The 17,274-nt window shown below is 37.0% G+C and overlaps 1 protein-coding gene across 23 annotated transcripts in view; it reads right to left on the bottom strand.

The window, feature by feature from the left end:
* Positions 1-17,274, bottom strand: part of RBFOX1 (RNA binding fox-1 homolog 1) — a 1,263,570-nt gene that overhangs the window by 40,718 nt on the left and 1,205,578 nt on the right. For 19 of the 23 annotated variants that reach the window (XM_026858910.1, XM_026858934.1, XM_026858912.1 and 16 more), the window contains 2 exons: positions 11,812-11,944; positions 2,357-2,396 (listed from right to left, as the gene is read on the bottom strand). In XM_026858910.1, coding sequence (XP_026714711.1) covers positions 2,357-2,396; positions 11,812-11,944 — 173 coding nt within the window. The remainder of the gene's footprint in view (positions 1-2,356; positions 2,397-11,811; positions 11,945-17,274) is intronic. The other 4 variants (XM_026858919.1, XM_026858920.1, XM_026858917.1 and 1 more) reach the window with 1 other exon arrangement.

Raw genomic sequence — 17,274 nt, 5'->3', positions numbered from 1 at the left:
GGGTTGTTTTTTTGGTTTTTTTTTTTTTTTTTTTTTTTTTCCTCCACAAAGCATTGGTTCCTTCACAAAGCTTCAGCTCTGCACTTAAAATGAAAAGCTGTGTACGTCATAATCAATCAGGATATAATAAATAACTCGGTCCACTGCAAACTCACACACCAAGAACTAATACACCGAACTGTAAGGTTTCTTTTGATATATGCCAGTTCTTTCTCTATCTGCCAGTTCTTTCTCTATCTCCCTGTGCTTTCCTTGCAAAATGTTTTATATGCAAGAAAGAACAAATGTGAGGACAAATGAATTATGAAATAAGCAGCTTTGTACATTATAAAAAAATTAAACAGATTTCCAGAAGTGTTTTAGTTCTGTTGACTGCTGTAAAGGTAAACATTCTGCTGCATTAAGAGAACTAAGAAATGCAATCAGAAATACGTGACTGCAACTGAGGGAAAACAAATGCACCAGCATAGTTATTCCATTTTCTAATGCACGTGGCCGTTCCAGACAGCAAAACTAAGGCTATACTAGAAATTAGTAATGCCTTCGGGATCTTCCTCACTGAAATCACTTTCCATTTGGAAACTAAATATATAAGTCTGTGAGAGAGTGTAAGGCCACCTAAAAATAAATATTGTCAATCGCCAAAAGAGGTATTCCTGGTTTTCAGCAGCAGGGGGGTTCCAAAACCATGAACTGTGACATTAACATTTAGTTCTCACCTATACTACCACGTGAAGCAATCATGAGAAAGATGTCCTGTTGCCTTTTGGATTTTTAGGTTGGTAAACTGAGCAAAATGGATGTGACATTCTTTTGACAGTTTGAAGAAATACGAAAATTGGAAACCACACTCGAAGAAATTCCACACCGTGCCACGTATCCTACACAGCTCAAAAATTCAGCAGCAATGTGTTTAGGTGAGATTACATCAGCATACTACACTTGAGAAAGCCTTTGGGGCAAATGGACTGTTCTCATGTGTTGTAAACAATATGTTACTGATAACAATCACTAAGTACATAACTACATAGGGAGAGAATTTTAACCCATGCTAATTTATTTTAAATATATTTACAATCTACAGAAATGAATTTGCAGATAACTATCAGCCTCCTTCTGCCTCCATCAGAAAAACAAAAGCTACTTAATCCATAAATTCAAATTGTTTTCCTTCGTAATGTAAAACTTATTAAAAAAAATAAATCTGTTCCCCTTGGAAATATTTCTAAAAGATTGCTGATAACGAATACAAGGAATATTTCCTAGCACCACCTATCCAATTTTTAATATTCATACCAATTGCAACTCTCTTTGTATCTTAACAGAGACAGTACAAAAGAAGTACAAGTACATTAGAGAAAGTTATCTGGTGAAATAAAGATGATACCTGTAACTTAGGACCGGATTACTTTATCCAAATAATAACAAATGTGAAATATTCCTGGGGTATCGGTAAAATCTTTTACATCTACGCATAGGCGAGAGTGAAATTCACCCTCAACCACCTGAAAGCTCTTGCATACTCAGGCATAAGTAGCCTCTTTGTATTCATTCAAAGCAAAAACTTCAATATTGGTAAGAAAATAAGTAAATAAGTAAATAAATAAATAAATAGATAGATAGATAGATAAATAAATAAATAAATAAATAAATAAATAAATAAGGAAATTGGTGGCCAATGAGGTGAAATAGCTAATGATGGATCCAGGGCTATAAATCCTTATTAACAAATATAACCACTTAGATCATGACCGGTCTCTACCCATTTTATTTAAACTGAAATAAGTGGATTTTAAAAGAGCAGATGAAAGTCTACTGAGATTGCAAATAAAGCAGAGCCATATTTTAATCTTACTCTGCAATTAAGCTCTACTATGACCATGGCACTTAGGTATACCCAGTGTTGCCTGGATTTGAGCAATCTGTATCTCTCCGTAAAGTATTTTCATACTTCAGGTATTAATAATACTTAGATTGCCTCGAGTTTTTTAAAAAATGAGCTTTTGGGGATTTGCAGAAGAATGTTTCTGCTTTGTTGTTTTGTTTTTTTTTTTTTTTTTTTTTTTTTTTCTTTGTACTTCAATTTTGAAGGGAGACACCCCTCCACACGCACACACATTTTTCACATCTTTTTGCATTCACTCAGCATTTGATGGAAGAGTTAATTCAGCTCCACTGAACAATGATAGATGTAATGAACAGAAAGGTCTTCCAATGTGAGAGATATTCTTCTCAATTCTTTCTGACAGGCAAGGGATGGTAAATAGACAAAACAGAGTCAAGCTAGGCAGCAAACTTGTAAAAAGAATGACTCTGGTAATGTACAAGGACAGCATGCACATCAATGAATACTTACATAAATGTCTGCACCATAAAATCCATCCTGGTATACAACACTGCAAGGATGCACACACAAAGAAAAACATCCATATTAGTGCATTTCCACATGCAAATGCCACCAACCCCTGCACAGCTGAGGTTAGTCTGGTCACAAGTACAGAGGGAGGGGGAACGAAGGCACTCTTCACATTGGTTAAGGAGGTTGGTAGTAATGATTCGGAAGTTAAACTGTACTGAATATATCTTATAAAAGTATGCCAAATGCTTAGCCAAAGAGAGGCAAAGCATGGCTGGATTTGAAAATAATTGTGATAAGGTTTGTGTGTTGTTTTGTTTTTTTTTTTAAGAAATCACATATTGGCAGTGTTTTTTTTAATAAAAAAATTTCAGTGGGCCAATGCTATAATTGGTTTTAACGCGTTACAAAATGCCACCCCTTGAACTACTACAATCTTGTCCTGCGATTATATCAACCCTCTGAAGCAAAGCAGTAGTTGTCATTACTTAGACGGAAAACAAAACAGAATTAAGTTTATATGGTGAATGTGTGAAATAATTATACGGGTGGTATTCTACCTATTGGGCCAAATCTCAATACACACAGAGATGAGAGTATCCATAGGCACTGCATTGTTGGCTTGATACACGTTTCCAGTAGTGACAACAGGTCTGTTAAGAATGTCATGGAATTATTCTTATTTAAAGGAAAAAAAAAAAAAAAAAAGTATTAACCTTCCTTGCTTTATCATTTTACAGCTTTGGCAAACACAGCCAACGGGTTCTGAGCTCCCCTGCAGTTTTGGTTGGATACATCACTACTTATGTGAAAAAACGTAGCATGTTATACGGCTGTTAACAGTTTACCCAGAGACTGCTGCATTTCAACGAAGATAAACTGCCATCGCAAATAGTTCAAATTTTAGATTCTAAACGCTTGAGGAGAAACGACACAGTATGACAAAGACGGTTTAAACGATTACACTAGATAAAACTGGAACTACACAACAGTGGCCTAGCAATTACACACGTTACACGAGTTCTGCAATTTTGCATTCCTTTGACACTTCTGCAACTTAAAATGGCTATTTCCAATATCAGAATCAACCCAAGTTGTTTCGAGAGTTAAATAAGAATGCACACAATATTTTTTTTTTTTGCAACAATCTTTTCGATTTAAGAATACTATTATCTGGGAACAACAGTTATTACCAAGTTGCTAGCCTAAGCTGTTTTGCAATTCCAACAAGAATTTTCATGTCAGAAATTTAACTGAGCTAGTGAGGTCAACGACCAAAACCCACAGGGCTGAGCTGGTATGTATCTAAGCCAAGATCTCACTTGAGAAAATCATAAATATGCCTACGGGCACGCAAACCACATTGATAAAACCACACTGATGATGAAAGTTTGCTATGGAATAATAATGTGTGAAAACTCGGCTCCGCTTCAGTCAGCGTCTGCCATTTGCTTCAGTCAGGTCAGACATTTACTCATGTCTTTTTCTTATTTATTATTATGTCTGCAGAACAAAACATGCCAAATCTGCTCTACACTGGTAGCTTTCCAAGAGAGCTTGCTGTTGACATTGTAGCGTACCTTCGTTTTGGTTTGGATTATTTTAAATTTTTTTCTCCTATCTATTTCCACGTAAGAAATAAAACATTCCGCACGACTGGGAGGGAGAAGTACACAACTGTGAACAACACAGAGGGAGTTTTATGAGACGATACACAAATGGTACAAGGTTTACTGAAGATGGAGGCCCCACGACCCTCAGTTCCTCATATCCCCGTGCCACTTGTGCCGGGAGGAGTTAGAGGAGTTGGGAAGGAAGGACTCAAGTTGAGCCTGGGAAGAAGGAGAGAAGCAGGGGGGAGGTGGTTTAGGTTCTGTCTTTGTTTCTAACCATCCATCTGAATTTTAATAGGCAAGAACTAAATTAATTTTCAAATGAAGCCTGTTTTGCCCATGATGGTAATCCTTAAGCAATGTCCCTGTCTTTATTTCAACCCATTTTACTTTCTTCACCTACAGTCTTGAGGAGGGGGAATGAGAGCGCAGCTGGGCGAGGGTCTGGCAGTCAGCCAAGGTCAACCCACCACAGCACATTAAAACATCCTGCTTTCAATTATTATTAAACATTACTAGTCAGAAAATATCGCTTTTGAAAGAATATGTGCCAGAAAGGGGACTTTTTTTTTTTTTTTTTTTTTTTTTTTCTTGGTGATCTGCGGATACGCAGTGAAGATGTCCCAAGATGAACAGGGGCCAATACATTTTTAATTGCCAAGTGCAGGTGGTTGTAATCTTGAATAGGTTACTTCATTCACCTAGGCCTTCCTTTTACACATAATGCTCAGTCTTGCACAGACAGAAACTTATTCCGAATTCTAAATATGCAACCGCTTCATAAATATTATACCGAAGGAAGTACCCAACATTAAAATGAGACATGAAAGCATGACTCTGTCATTAAACATGGTTAGTATTAAGGTGAAGTGACAGAATCAGGCAAATCACTGTAACGCTCCCAAAGCAGGACATGCACTATGGAAAGATATCCCTTGATTTTAACTTATTTCCTACATATAGTCTTGCAGTACGATAGTGATGTTAAATACAAAAATCTTCTGAAGTTTGAAGAAAAGTAATTCCTCACGCTTTCATGGATTTTTTTTTTCAAGAAAATATTTTCTCTATTCACTGTCCTTGTCATTTGTTGACTCCTGTGACTGGATGTTACCGGTAGCATCAAACGCATTTTCTAACAGCACCCTTCACCAGAAGGACAAAGCGTAAAACACCAAGAGCTGTATTTTGCTCTTGTGCTTTTCTATAATTTTCCAAAGATTAATTTGCTTGGTTTATCATCCCCTTTTCTCTGAAGCTATAGGCAGAAAACAAGATGACAAATCTCAAGCATGGGAAGAGACTGAATGCATCACACAGGGACGCTTCTCACCACAGCTCCTATTACACTTCACATTCAAAAAAACTGTATTGTCAGACAGATAAACCCTCAGTTCCTTGTAAACCAGCACAGGGTCTGAAAGCAACAGAAATCTGAATCACTTCACTCCAAAATGGATGACATGTTAATGTGCAACCTGAAGGCATGACATAAGAACAAGGAATTTGGGGGATTATTTATTCAGTTGTATTGTATGATTTTGTCGTCCTAAGGAAAACTCAGAGAAGGGAGAAATGTTGATTTATTAAGAAAACGTGCCTCCAAATAGCATCATATGTGGCAATTATTTCCTGCAATTTTCTATATATATGAAACTGTTTTCTCACCAACTATTACACATCTGCTTTGCATGGTTTTGGCTGCTTTATTTTAGTCTCTCTGTCTTATAATTTTTTTTTTTATTTTTTTTTTTATTTTTTTTGTAACTATATTAAGACAAACTCTTTACTAGTTTAGATTTCACCTTTGTAACATCCTGGGAGGACTACATCTGTCTTCATGATCATTTTTCTCTCCTCATCTTTCACAAGGATTGGGTTTCACAACCTAGCAATAACACAAGGCAACAGTTCTTGACTGTACAAACCTTAGCTTGGTAACTTCATAGGAGCTGAGTATATATGGCCCTCAGTCATACACACAATCTGCACGAGTTAACATAAATAACCCAAGGCAGGTTAAGTGCATGGAGGGATTGATTCAGCGTAACAAACGGCCATTACAATCATGATTTCACTCATTGCAATAGGAATCATGGTTCTAGTTCGCTATTTCCCCTCCACAACAACTGAGAGAAAGCACCCGAGAAACAAAAGTTCTCTCTTTTCTGATCGCTGGTACAGTTGCCTTCGCTGTCCTACACATATTTTCCAGTTTTTGGTCTCAGAAATCACCTTTTGTATGAAGTCTCGCTGAAGCAAATAAAAGAAGAGATGCAACTTGGTTTATTGAAAATAAACCAAAAAGACAAAGAATTAAAGTAACACCTCACAACACAACTTTCACTGTTGTAAATACAGAAGTGAAACTCTTGCTTGAGTCTGTCTCATCTTTTCAGGATGTTCTCTAATTCCAGGTTCTCATCTTTCCAGTTTCAACGTTTTCTGCCCCAAAGAAGTTTATGTTGTCTGCTTTGGAAAATTAATTGAGGGCATTACTGCAGAGAACAAAGCTGGAAGACATAAATCACTATGCACTGGCAAAACCCCTTTTTTTTTTTTTTTTTTTTCTTCTAAGAGTTGCACATACATACAAAGCAGAGAGTCCAAAGTAAGAGGAAGTTTCTGTGAGACCAAAGAAGTGTATTGGCAATAACCATAACTACCGTAGTAGACGTAATAGCTTATACTAATTATCCTTCTTTCTCTAATTCAGAATAAGGTGTTGGAAAATAAAGCTGCTTTTTCATTTTGAATCAGTTAGAAAGTAGCACTTCAATTATTTTAACAAAGGGGGACAGTTTCTGAATAGTCTCTGTTAATCCTCCACCTTCCCCAACCTCACAATTTTATTTAGGGTTGAGGTTTGGTTTTGTTTGTTTGTTTGTTTGTTTGTTTGTTTTTTTAATATTCTTTTTTCCAAAGATTAAAAAAAAGCATATTGCTGTCCCCTGCTTTCCCAGAAAAGACACCAGAAGTAGAGATAGAGACTGAAACCTAAATCTCTGTTAGTTAGCTTCATCAGAACTGGAAGGAGCAGAGGAGAAATATAAAGACAAAGTCCCCACACACTAAACTGGTGAATAACTTGAGGCAAATGACGCCGAAATAGCAGGGCTTCTCATTAATTTTATTAATACTGATATCTACTGCTACCATCTGCTATACTACCAGATATACAATGGCACTGTCTTTTTTTGACAGCAGTATGAAGACGGAGCATCGTATTCACGATGTTTTACTATTTGGCAAATGATTTTCAAGAATGCTGAGTTTCTAGTTGTTAATTACAGGTATCCCAATCAAACCGCCGCTTGCAGTACTTTGCCAAAGAGAACAGAAACTGTTTCTCTTTTCTTTTGGCAATGTAGGTAATGCCAACGGCATCGAAAATCTGTCATAAGGGTACCTTTACTAGTAGTTTCTGCTTTATTAGAACATTGCTTACACCATTAGTGGGCACTTTGTCAATAAAATAGATAATCCTAGAAAGACATAAGTCAAGCCAAGAAGACTTTTTTTAAAAAAAAATGTCTTTTTTTTTTTTTTTTTTAAAAAAATTTCTAGTACTCAGCCTGCAACGAAGGTCAAAGAAGCAGTAAGCTCAAATCTTCCCATATGGAATCTGTCCCCAAAAAAAGAAGGTATGAAAGGAATTTAGTCAGCTTAAAATAGTAACTGCTTTGCTCCTCAACCAAGGCACCAATCCTGCTGTGGAGTTCCCGGAGAGCCCCCTGAGATGAGCAGCGGTGAGCTCCCAGCCCCACAGATGCCTCCTCACATACTGACAAGCTCTGACCTCCCTGTGCTGCTCGCGCCACACACACCACAACCAGCTCTTGCTTCTCTTCCTCCTGCAGCACCTCCAAACTCTTTTAAATTTCAGCGTTCCGTTTTCTCACGCAAATGAAGCTTTACTCCCTCGTTTCACTTGGTTTTTATGGTACATTAACAAATTATACATGTGAAGCCATGAGTAAAGCTGCACATGTAGTATTTCAAAGCATCAGAAATGATGCTAAAAATGAAGTATCTTCCAGGAGCTAATAAACAAGACTCCATCTCAAGGAATTAGTGAAACGCCTCACTCGCACGTAAAGGATCCATTAATTATTTATGCGGTGCTACGTGACTCATGATTTCAGTTTTAAATGACATGCTTTAAAGCCTGTGTGCTGTTCTTTGATTTATAAGAAAACAATGGCCCTATATACAGCTATAATCAACAATTTTTCTCAGACCTAGCCAACCACGCCCTATTTGCTGTTTCCCAGTAACTGTGAGGCACAGCAGAAGAGAGCCATATGAACCACACCGACTTGTTTTGCCTAATGACCGCAAGATCTAGATTTCCTTACAGCCTGAGACTCGTTGCTATTTCTTAGATTTGTTGATAAACAATTTCTAAGAAAAGGTCACAGGGTCAAACAGGATACCACTGAACAACTGCAGATTCAAGAGAGACTTAATAGCAAAGGCTTTTGGTACCGAGCTAGTCTAGTCTAGTCTAGCCTAAGGAATACATGCCCTTAGCTTTACAGCTGATTTCCAATGTTAACGCAAAATTGTTCAGCTTCTGCTCCAAAACTGAAGTGTGAAGTTTACTTCAGATGAAGTATCATATTTTATTTCAGTAATAAACTTTCTAAGGTTGGTAAAAGCACATGAAAAAGGTAATTTCAAATTTCAGCTTTCAATTTTACATTTTTATGTGAGGTTTTTTTTTTTTTTTTTTTTTATATATTTCTAACTAAACATTGCTGGTACTTAATGTAAATTTATAATTAAAATTTTATCCATCATTAGACAAAATAAATGTATTTTTTAATTATTTTTTTATTTTTTTTAATGATTGAAAACATTTTAGTATAAAACTGTTTGATTGGCTCTAACACTGGGTTCCTTCCTTGAGTGAAAAATGAGAAATTGTTACTAAATGAATTGTAAAAGACCATTCAATGTTTTTTTTCAATTTTTCGTATCAATACTCCAAGTTGTTTACTTCCTTCTGTAAGCTGATTCCTTCTCTGTGAGCTCTTTATTATTTCTGTGTTATTCCTTGACTCCTACTCCCACTGTGACTCAAAACCACATTTTTATAATTTATTTTAACTGATTAAGGATTTTATGTGATAAAAATTCCTTTTTGATGCTTTCATAGATCAGACTACATAATGGGTGAGCACAGAACAAAGTATTGCAAAAAAATTCCAAACTGTGCCATTGTTTCAGTGAAGTTACTAGCACAAGATCTAATACACAAGGCAAAAATTATTTCAGAGTGGAGCTTTGTTAATCCAACTGTGTTATCAGTGCTACAGAGGTATGTATTATTTCTGCGCTGATCCATGAATTATAAAAGTTGGAAATTTGTTTTGTGCATTGGAAAGCAGTGCCTTGTTATAAAGAATAGGTGGATGGAGAAAATTAAGCCTGACAAATATCTGAAATCTATCAAAATTAAGACAAAGCTTACTAATTGAAAACTTTCGCAGCATCAAACTGTGATAGAAAACATACTGACTGGAAAAGTGAGCCCTCGCTTCCCAAGGTTCAATCTCAGACAGCTGGAAATATTCAGAACGATAAGACGGGAGTTTTTACTGATGCAAATCCCGGCTCCCTCTGAAGTCACCTCCAAGGACAGGTCATGAAGGAAACAGGTGAGATCTGGCCAAGCTAACTGGCAAACCATTCTGCACAAGAACGCAGGAGTGCTGAGCTGACCTCTTGGAACCCGGTTCCAAACCGCTGCTGAACCTGACTGCAGTGCAAAACTTGTGTATTGAGTTACAACAGGTGTTCACAACGTTTATAGATTTAACTTTGCCTAAAGCTGCTGAAAGTAAGCGGTACAATTCCATGGGAATAGATATTACACTCGGAAATGTAAATACTTCCTGCTGAGTCACTGCACTAACTAAACTCTAAAATGTATAACACACACACACACATACACAGAGCACCCACATGTGGCCCCTCGAAGCAAATTTTGCAACTGGCAACAAAAAAAAGGTATTGTCCAATTCAAAAATTGTATCGCACATAGCCGGTGTGTATTTTCTCACACAACTTTAGGACTCTGTATTAAACTAAAGTATTATGTTCATGACATCATGAAACTGGTACTAACCCACGTTGTTATCTCGGTACACACTGCACGCTACGTTCAAATCTAAGAATTTCTTTTTCAACTCAGTAAAGGTGGAAAGAGCCCACCTGATGTGCAGTGTACATTTTGCAGCCGAGACATTCAGATTGAAATCGACTCTTGTAGGGCGTTCTAAACTCGTTCCCGTCATTGACATGTACAAATACCTGGACTAACCCTAAATGAGAGTCTGAGCAACAGTAGGATAATTTTGGTGGGACACCATCCTCGCCCAAAGGTAATTCAGGCAGTCTTCAAAAATCATAGTGTTTCCTCCAGTAGTGGTAATACTGTTTAGCTTACTAATTGATATTATTTTGCTCATTAAACTACACAGAACACTTAAAAAAAAAAAATAGAACACACTTTTACAAATTAACCTGATTCCATGGCATCATTTTTATATTCCTTTTTAGAACATTTTATTTCTCTGAGGTGATAACTGCCCGATCTGAAGGAATGGTCCAAGCGTCTCTCTTGCATATCCCTGAAAATTCAGCTCAAAGGCTGACTGACTAGATTAGCAAACTTGTCTAGAAAAAAACACGGCTTTGACTTAATAGAACAAAGGTTTAATGAGAAACTGAGGGAAACTAGTGAAGGGCATCCATCTTCTTAACGAATGAGGAGGACAGGGCCTTGTGCTGCAAGCTCTCTACAAGGGGTTATCCACAGTGAGAGCAGATGAGCTGCTGAAGAGGGTTTTAGTGAGGGTGGAGAGATCGATTGCCTTCTCCCAAAGACTTTGCAAACCCTTCCTTACCCTTTCTCAGAAAGATCTGGTTGCTCTACAAAGAGGTAGTAGCACGTCTACCCTAAATTTTGATAACAGAATACTATTCAGGCCTAAGATCCGCTAAGTTTTATGAGTTTCTAAACTTCTCAGTTTCTTAACAGCTGATTTTGACAAGGTTGGGGCTTTAAAATGTCATATGCAGCACACAAAACCTTTCTGTGCCAGTATTTGCAGAGCTACAAAAGAATTTGTTTCTTCTTTCTTTCTCTGAAAAATATAACTTAAAAAAAAAATCTGACGCAGTAACAGAAGATTATTGAGTTTCTAGTAATTATTACTATGAATTTCTCTCCTTTGTTCCTTAGTTTAATACTTGGTTTCAGTACATGTAGGTCACTGACAGTGAAGTCTTAAGGTATTATTTAAGCAAACGTACTGAAAAACACATGGCCCCGAGAGAAGCACCCCAGATTTCTATCATGGTGAAGATGTCAACTAGAAAAACTAAACGAACTGCAATATAATTAAAAAAACCCCAAAACATAACTCAAAAAATACCACTAAGCTTTAAGGTCCAGAGATAACTTTCGGTGGATTATTTAAAAAAAAAAAAAAAAAAATTAACTTTATCCAACCTCCTTAATAACCAGATGTTTGCAATCATCAAAAATATATCTTTAGCTGAAACAATTTCCCTGTTCCAAAGCATTCCGTTTCTAAGAGCATTTACATAACAATATGTGACATCTGAAATGCTTAAGGCCACCAACCATGGCAGTACAAATTACAGTCATTTTTCAACGTTCCGTGCAAGGTGCACCACTTCCAGCACTGGGATCGCCTGCATGCTGGGGTGGTTTCTGCAGCGAGACACGATCAGCATGCACCACGCTCACACCTCGGTTGTAGCCTTTGGAGATTCATGCGAATAGGTACGAGAGGTTGATCTCCTTACCCGCCGTAGGCTGGAATCGGAGGGGGGGGAGCTGCTGCACGAAACGTGTTGTACACCGTGCGACCTCGGCCTCGTAGATGTGCACCTCTGTAAGCAGCAGCTGCAGTTGCAGCAGGGTAGGGAAATCCTGGCACTGTGGAGGAAAAAAAAAAAAACAAAACCAAAACAAACCAACGAGGAATTAATGTAAAATATTCAGATCAGTCTAGTGTTTTAACATAAAGGTAGTGCTTGTGCTAATATTAAAGTTTGCCCGTAACTGGACGCGGGAGTTGAAAATAAGTAAATTATTAGTCCTTTAACCAGAGGCCACCTCTTCTTACCAAAAAAAAAATAAATCTTTGTATGCAAACGGGAGACAGCAAACTGGGAATTTGGATGGCGGTATCATAGGCGGCTCTCATTCTCTTGGAATTCACTATTCAAAATAATGTGGAGTGGTTTAGCCAACACTGCTACCAGGTCCAGTTCAGGCTCAAATTTATAATGCCAGAAATCTCCGTCACATTATTGGATCTATCCTCAAAAGTCAGCCCCGCTTTGAGTGGAGGTGAGATGTTAGACCAAGTGATCTAAATTAACCAGTCCTTTTACCAATCAAACAGAGCTTTGCTTTTGTCCTCAAGTTCATCATTAACTGGATCTTAATTGTGTACCAAGGGAAAGAAAGACAGAGTAATATTTTTCTCAGATTCGGGGTGTGTACCTAATCCATAACAGTACCCGTTAGTCCTTCAAAGGCAAGACCCAACAGAAACAATTTAGACAGATAACAAAGGAATTAACTCAGACATTTTTATAATGTCATTGCAACTAAGTGTAAACATTAATTACCTTCCCATGTGAGACTTGAAATATTTTGATCAGAAATTTAACAGTAATACAGTACAACTTCGAGTTTTTAATCTGTAAAATGTCTCTCTTCATAAACTCTTTAATTGAAATATAAAAATAAAAAAAATTCCACTTTGCTTTCTGTGACAGGTTTGTTTTTTTTTCCAGTACTTGATCTCTCTTTTCTATATATATTGCTGGTCAACGTTACAACAGGTATTTTTTGAATGAACTAATCAGTAAGACAGAGAAAATCAAATCCAGCCCTGTTGGCACTCAGGTTACTTCAGTTGTGCTTCACTGTGTTGAATTTTTTTTTCGTATATAAATAGATAAAAAGGAATAAATATTGCTTGGCAAAGCCCTAATAAGAAGCAAGCAAATGGAAGTAACAATGTACAAACCAGTAAGTTTTCCCATTCTGAAATACAAATTGATTTCAATCCACATCTGTCTTTCATCTCTTTTAGCATTAAATTTTAAAAGAAGCCTTGAATTTGAAGAAGAAAAATGAAAAATTCACAACTTGTAGACATTGCTAGCTGAACACATGAAGGAAAACACTGTAATTACGGTGACTTCTCCATTGCTGCCTCACTCCTGTGGCTTTGGGGCTTTGCTAGGTCCTTCCCTCCTTGACAAAAAGGTTATACAGTAATTCTGAAAAGATTTACACGTCTGTGATACAACATAAAAACCACCTTATGGCAATACAAATGAATTAAAAGTCTTTTAAAAAGCGCAAATACCGTATTTTTATTTCTCTTTCTGTAAAAGCGTATGTGTCACAATCGGAACGATGAACTTCCACCACTCAATATACTGTTGATAACTTTGCAATCAACTGCATTTAAGCAGCCTTAAAGAGTGTCATGGAAAGCAGTTTTTTTGGGGGGAAAACTGAACGTATATATCATATACTTCAACTTCAGATACTGTGAGTACTTTTTGCATGTATAACAATATTAAATATTGAACAGTATAAATGCAGTAGGGCTACAATCATGACCTGCTGCTCAAATCTTGTAACTTTTGTTCTTTTCCTCTCCAAGTAAACAGTCTTGCATACTAACTAGTACAACGTTCATAGGAAAATGTAAAAGATAATCTTCAGAGGCCTGAATATATAGGCAAACATTACAGTAAAAAGATCTACAGGTCGTGCTGTAGTTCCTCTGATAGAGTGGACTGTCTCCAGACAGCAACAGATAAACAAAAGGTGCAATGCTCGAATAAAATTTCACAGGCGGAAGTTAGCAATACATGAGGGTTGGACACACGGCATCATTGTTCACTTCTGTCCCTTAGAGATTGTATTTGTGGATGCCACGTGCTGGAGCCTTCCTGCCTTGGGTGAAATTAGGTGACGTGCACAACAAAGGTTTTAACGGGTCACTTAAAATTATCATCACCTCCGTTACTTCTGTAAGAGAAACAAAGAAGGGGGCTGGCACTCTTCAGCATGGAAAGTAAGTGACTCTGGGAGCTATGACAAAGCTGCACAATCATGAATAATGGAGAAAACATGGGAAAAGGAGCCTCTTCACACAATTAAGCCGCCACGGAAATTTTTGCCACTGGATGTTATGGAAGGTAAAATTTTGAACGTTTATACGATGGAAAAGGATGAACAGTTCCCCGACGGAGAAACAGTACAAAGACATCACCTCTGGTTTACAAAACCAGCTCCAAACTGGAGAAAGCTAGCAGAACGTTCAAAGCACAATATACCTACACAGCTGCTTCAGTCTAACAACTTTTTTTTTTAGGCATTCACGGCTTTGATTCCTTTCCAAATACAGGGTATGGAGCTAGATGGAGAACTAATCTAACCCAGTTTGATTATCTTTGTTATAAGAGTAATGTTTACCTGCGGTCTGCCTGCTTGAGGAAAGTGACTCCTTTCTATCTAGTAGATGCTCATTTCTAGAAGTTTCTCAAAAAATTGAGAATTGGTGCCTTCTTTTAAAAATCATGCAAATAAATGAATAAACCCCCAACAAAACAGTGCTGGGAAGAATTTGCTTAAGCAAATGGGGGAAAATGGACTTGAGAGTCTGGCCAGGAAGAAACTGGTATCCGAAACGGTGTATATCTTAAATGAAAAACCTGAAGGTCGATAGTCTGTAGCTACCTTAAAAAAAACCCTGTAGCCTTTAGGAACACTTAAACTGCCAAGATTAAGAAAAATTTCTCTGACTTAAAATCCACTGACCAAAAAAAATGACTGGTCTGACAACCTTTGAGCAGTTTGGACAACTTCTTCACTTACATGTGCATCTGTAGTTCTCCACATAGTGACGGAAAACACTTTCACAAGAAAAACAGAAACAGTAGTCAAGAAAACCAAACCAACTCGAAAAAGTCTAAGCTCCGGCAATGTAAGGTATCTAACAACGTTGTGGGCTTGCAATGCACGATCTGGAAACTCCTGCTCTCCTTATACATGTGTGTGAAAAATGGACCTACCTCTTGATTTTTCAGAAGAAATTAATGAAAGCCAACTGGAACTGCGCAGAAGTTGTATGGGAGACTGTGCGAATATACCTCTGTGGAAGCATGAACTCCTAACGTGGGTTATGAGCATTTTTTCCCCCTTGAATGGTACCATTCAGTCCAGCTTTCACACAGATATAAAATATTAATTTATATTTATTTTGATTTGTATTCATTAATTTCTATTACAGTATCAATTTTTGCAATAATTGAGCATTCATCCTAAATAATCTCTATTCGTCATGGTGGTCACAACCTTGGAAAGAATTATAAGAAGGGCCACTGACCTGAAATCTTGGACAGTGAATAGTTCTCTACAAAGACATGTCACTGGAAAAGCAGACTGCCTCCATCAATGGATAAGTAAAAAAAGAGCATAAAATATTTTTAAAAAATACTATTACTTTTTTTATGAGAAAGAAGGTTTTTCCCTTGTGAAAGAGGAGAAAAAGCTAGAAGATAAGAGATAGGCCGTTTACCAAATCCAGAACCCATAATGGAGGCTCAGCATTCGTGAGAGATGGCAAGACTGTGATTTCTACCATTTTCAAAGTATTTGCAACGCAAAGGACGTGTTAAAAAATGAAAAGCCCGAAGTTACCATTTTCCGATCCTTGCCTTGCGTTGTCTCCTTAATAAAAATCATTAAGCATAAAATGTCTAGAGCAAAGCAAAACTCTAACAAAGCTTGTAGAAGCAATTCCACGGAAGGTAGATGAGTGATTTGGAGTTCTGTCGGGAAGAGGATAAGACATGATGGAAACTAAGCCTGGAAAATACAGAACTAAGAGTGGCATTGCAAGGTCTTATGATCAAGTGAGGTCTAACAGGAGAGTTTATATATAACAGAATTACATCAATCCCCCAAAACTGATTTGGGTCAGTCTGAAAATCAGAGTAAACACGCCTTCTATTGCCAGGTAGTAATATTAAAGATTAAGTGTAGAGGTAAAATAATCAGGATCCTGTCACCTTGGATTTGAGTTCAGGAAAAAAAAAAAAAAAAAGAAAAAAAAAAAAAAAGTTGTGCTACTTCAGCCCAGCTGAGAAATCATACGGTTCGGAATACATAATAACCACAGAATTTATTTTGCTACCAACTTTTTAATTATTCTCACTCCAAAATAACCAGCAGAAGTGGTACCATTAGAACACAGCTGAAGAATGGACTTCATAAAAACAATTTTATTGAAAGGGCTCTCCCACCAGGAAGCATTAAGTGCTATTAACCAGCCCCACAAGTAATGAATATATTAGCCAGGAGGGGTAAAGATTTTAATGACTTACAGTTTGTAGGTCAACCTTCCTTAGAGCTTCAGTGCCAAACTGCTGAAACTCAGTCACTGAAAATGCTATTATAATGGGGTTGAAAATGCGTTTGACTCTCAGCAGGGAAGCATCTGAGTCCACTTCTAAGCAAAAGTACCTTAAATTTATCAAAGCAATTTGATGACTGAAATTCTTCTGATCTGCGATACAGAAAAGGCAGATTTCTCCAACTACACATTGATGATGTGAAGTCATAATATGAGGTTAAAAAAAAAAAAAAAAAAAAAAAAACCTTTCTAAGGACTATATATAGTCAAACGTCAAGCCAAAGAAACAATTTACGTCCTCATCTAATAGCCCCCTCCCATCAGTTCTGTAGTGATCCATTCGGCTGTTCAAATATGAATGAGACTACAAAAGCAACAACAAAAAATCAGTTCGACAGTGGAACTGCATTTTTACTTTTTCAAATTAAGAGTGAAAACAATATACTGTTGAAAGTGCTCGGTTTTCCTTAATAAAATTATCCAAACCCATAAAAATGATCTTGTATTAGAGCCTCAATGAAAATTTTGTCGGAACATTACGTCGGTAAGATTCCTTCTTTAAACCTATTTGTTCTATTTTTATATTTAACAGGATAAATTTTTTTTTAAAAATGTATTATTACAATGAATATTGTCCAAACAAGTACTCTTTTCTGGATACATTTTGTAAACATGGAAACACTGTCAGGGTTTCTCCTTCAACAAACTTCAGTTTAGATCTCAAACATGAAATCCTGTTCCGCAAATTGCAATACACAGGCAAATAAAAAGTCCTTTGGAATTAACGGGATTCATGTTAATATAGTGGCAAAATTCA

The sequence above is a fragment of the Athene cunicularia genome (assembly GCF_003259725.1).
Source record: "Athene cunicularia isolate RWA chromosome 14 unlocalized genomic scaffold, athCun1 chr14_part1, whole genome shotgun sequence".
NCBI lineage: Eukaryota > Metazoa > Chordata > Aves > Strigiformes > Strigidae > Athene > Athene cunicularia.
The sequence above is the reverse complement of the archived record's forward strand: the minus strand, read 5'-3'. Positions and strand labels throughout refer to the sequence as shown.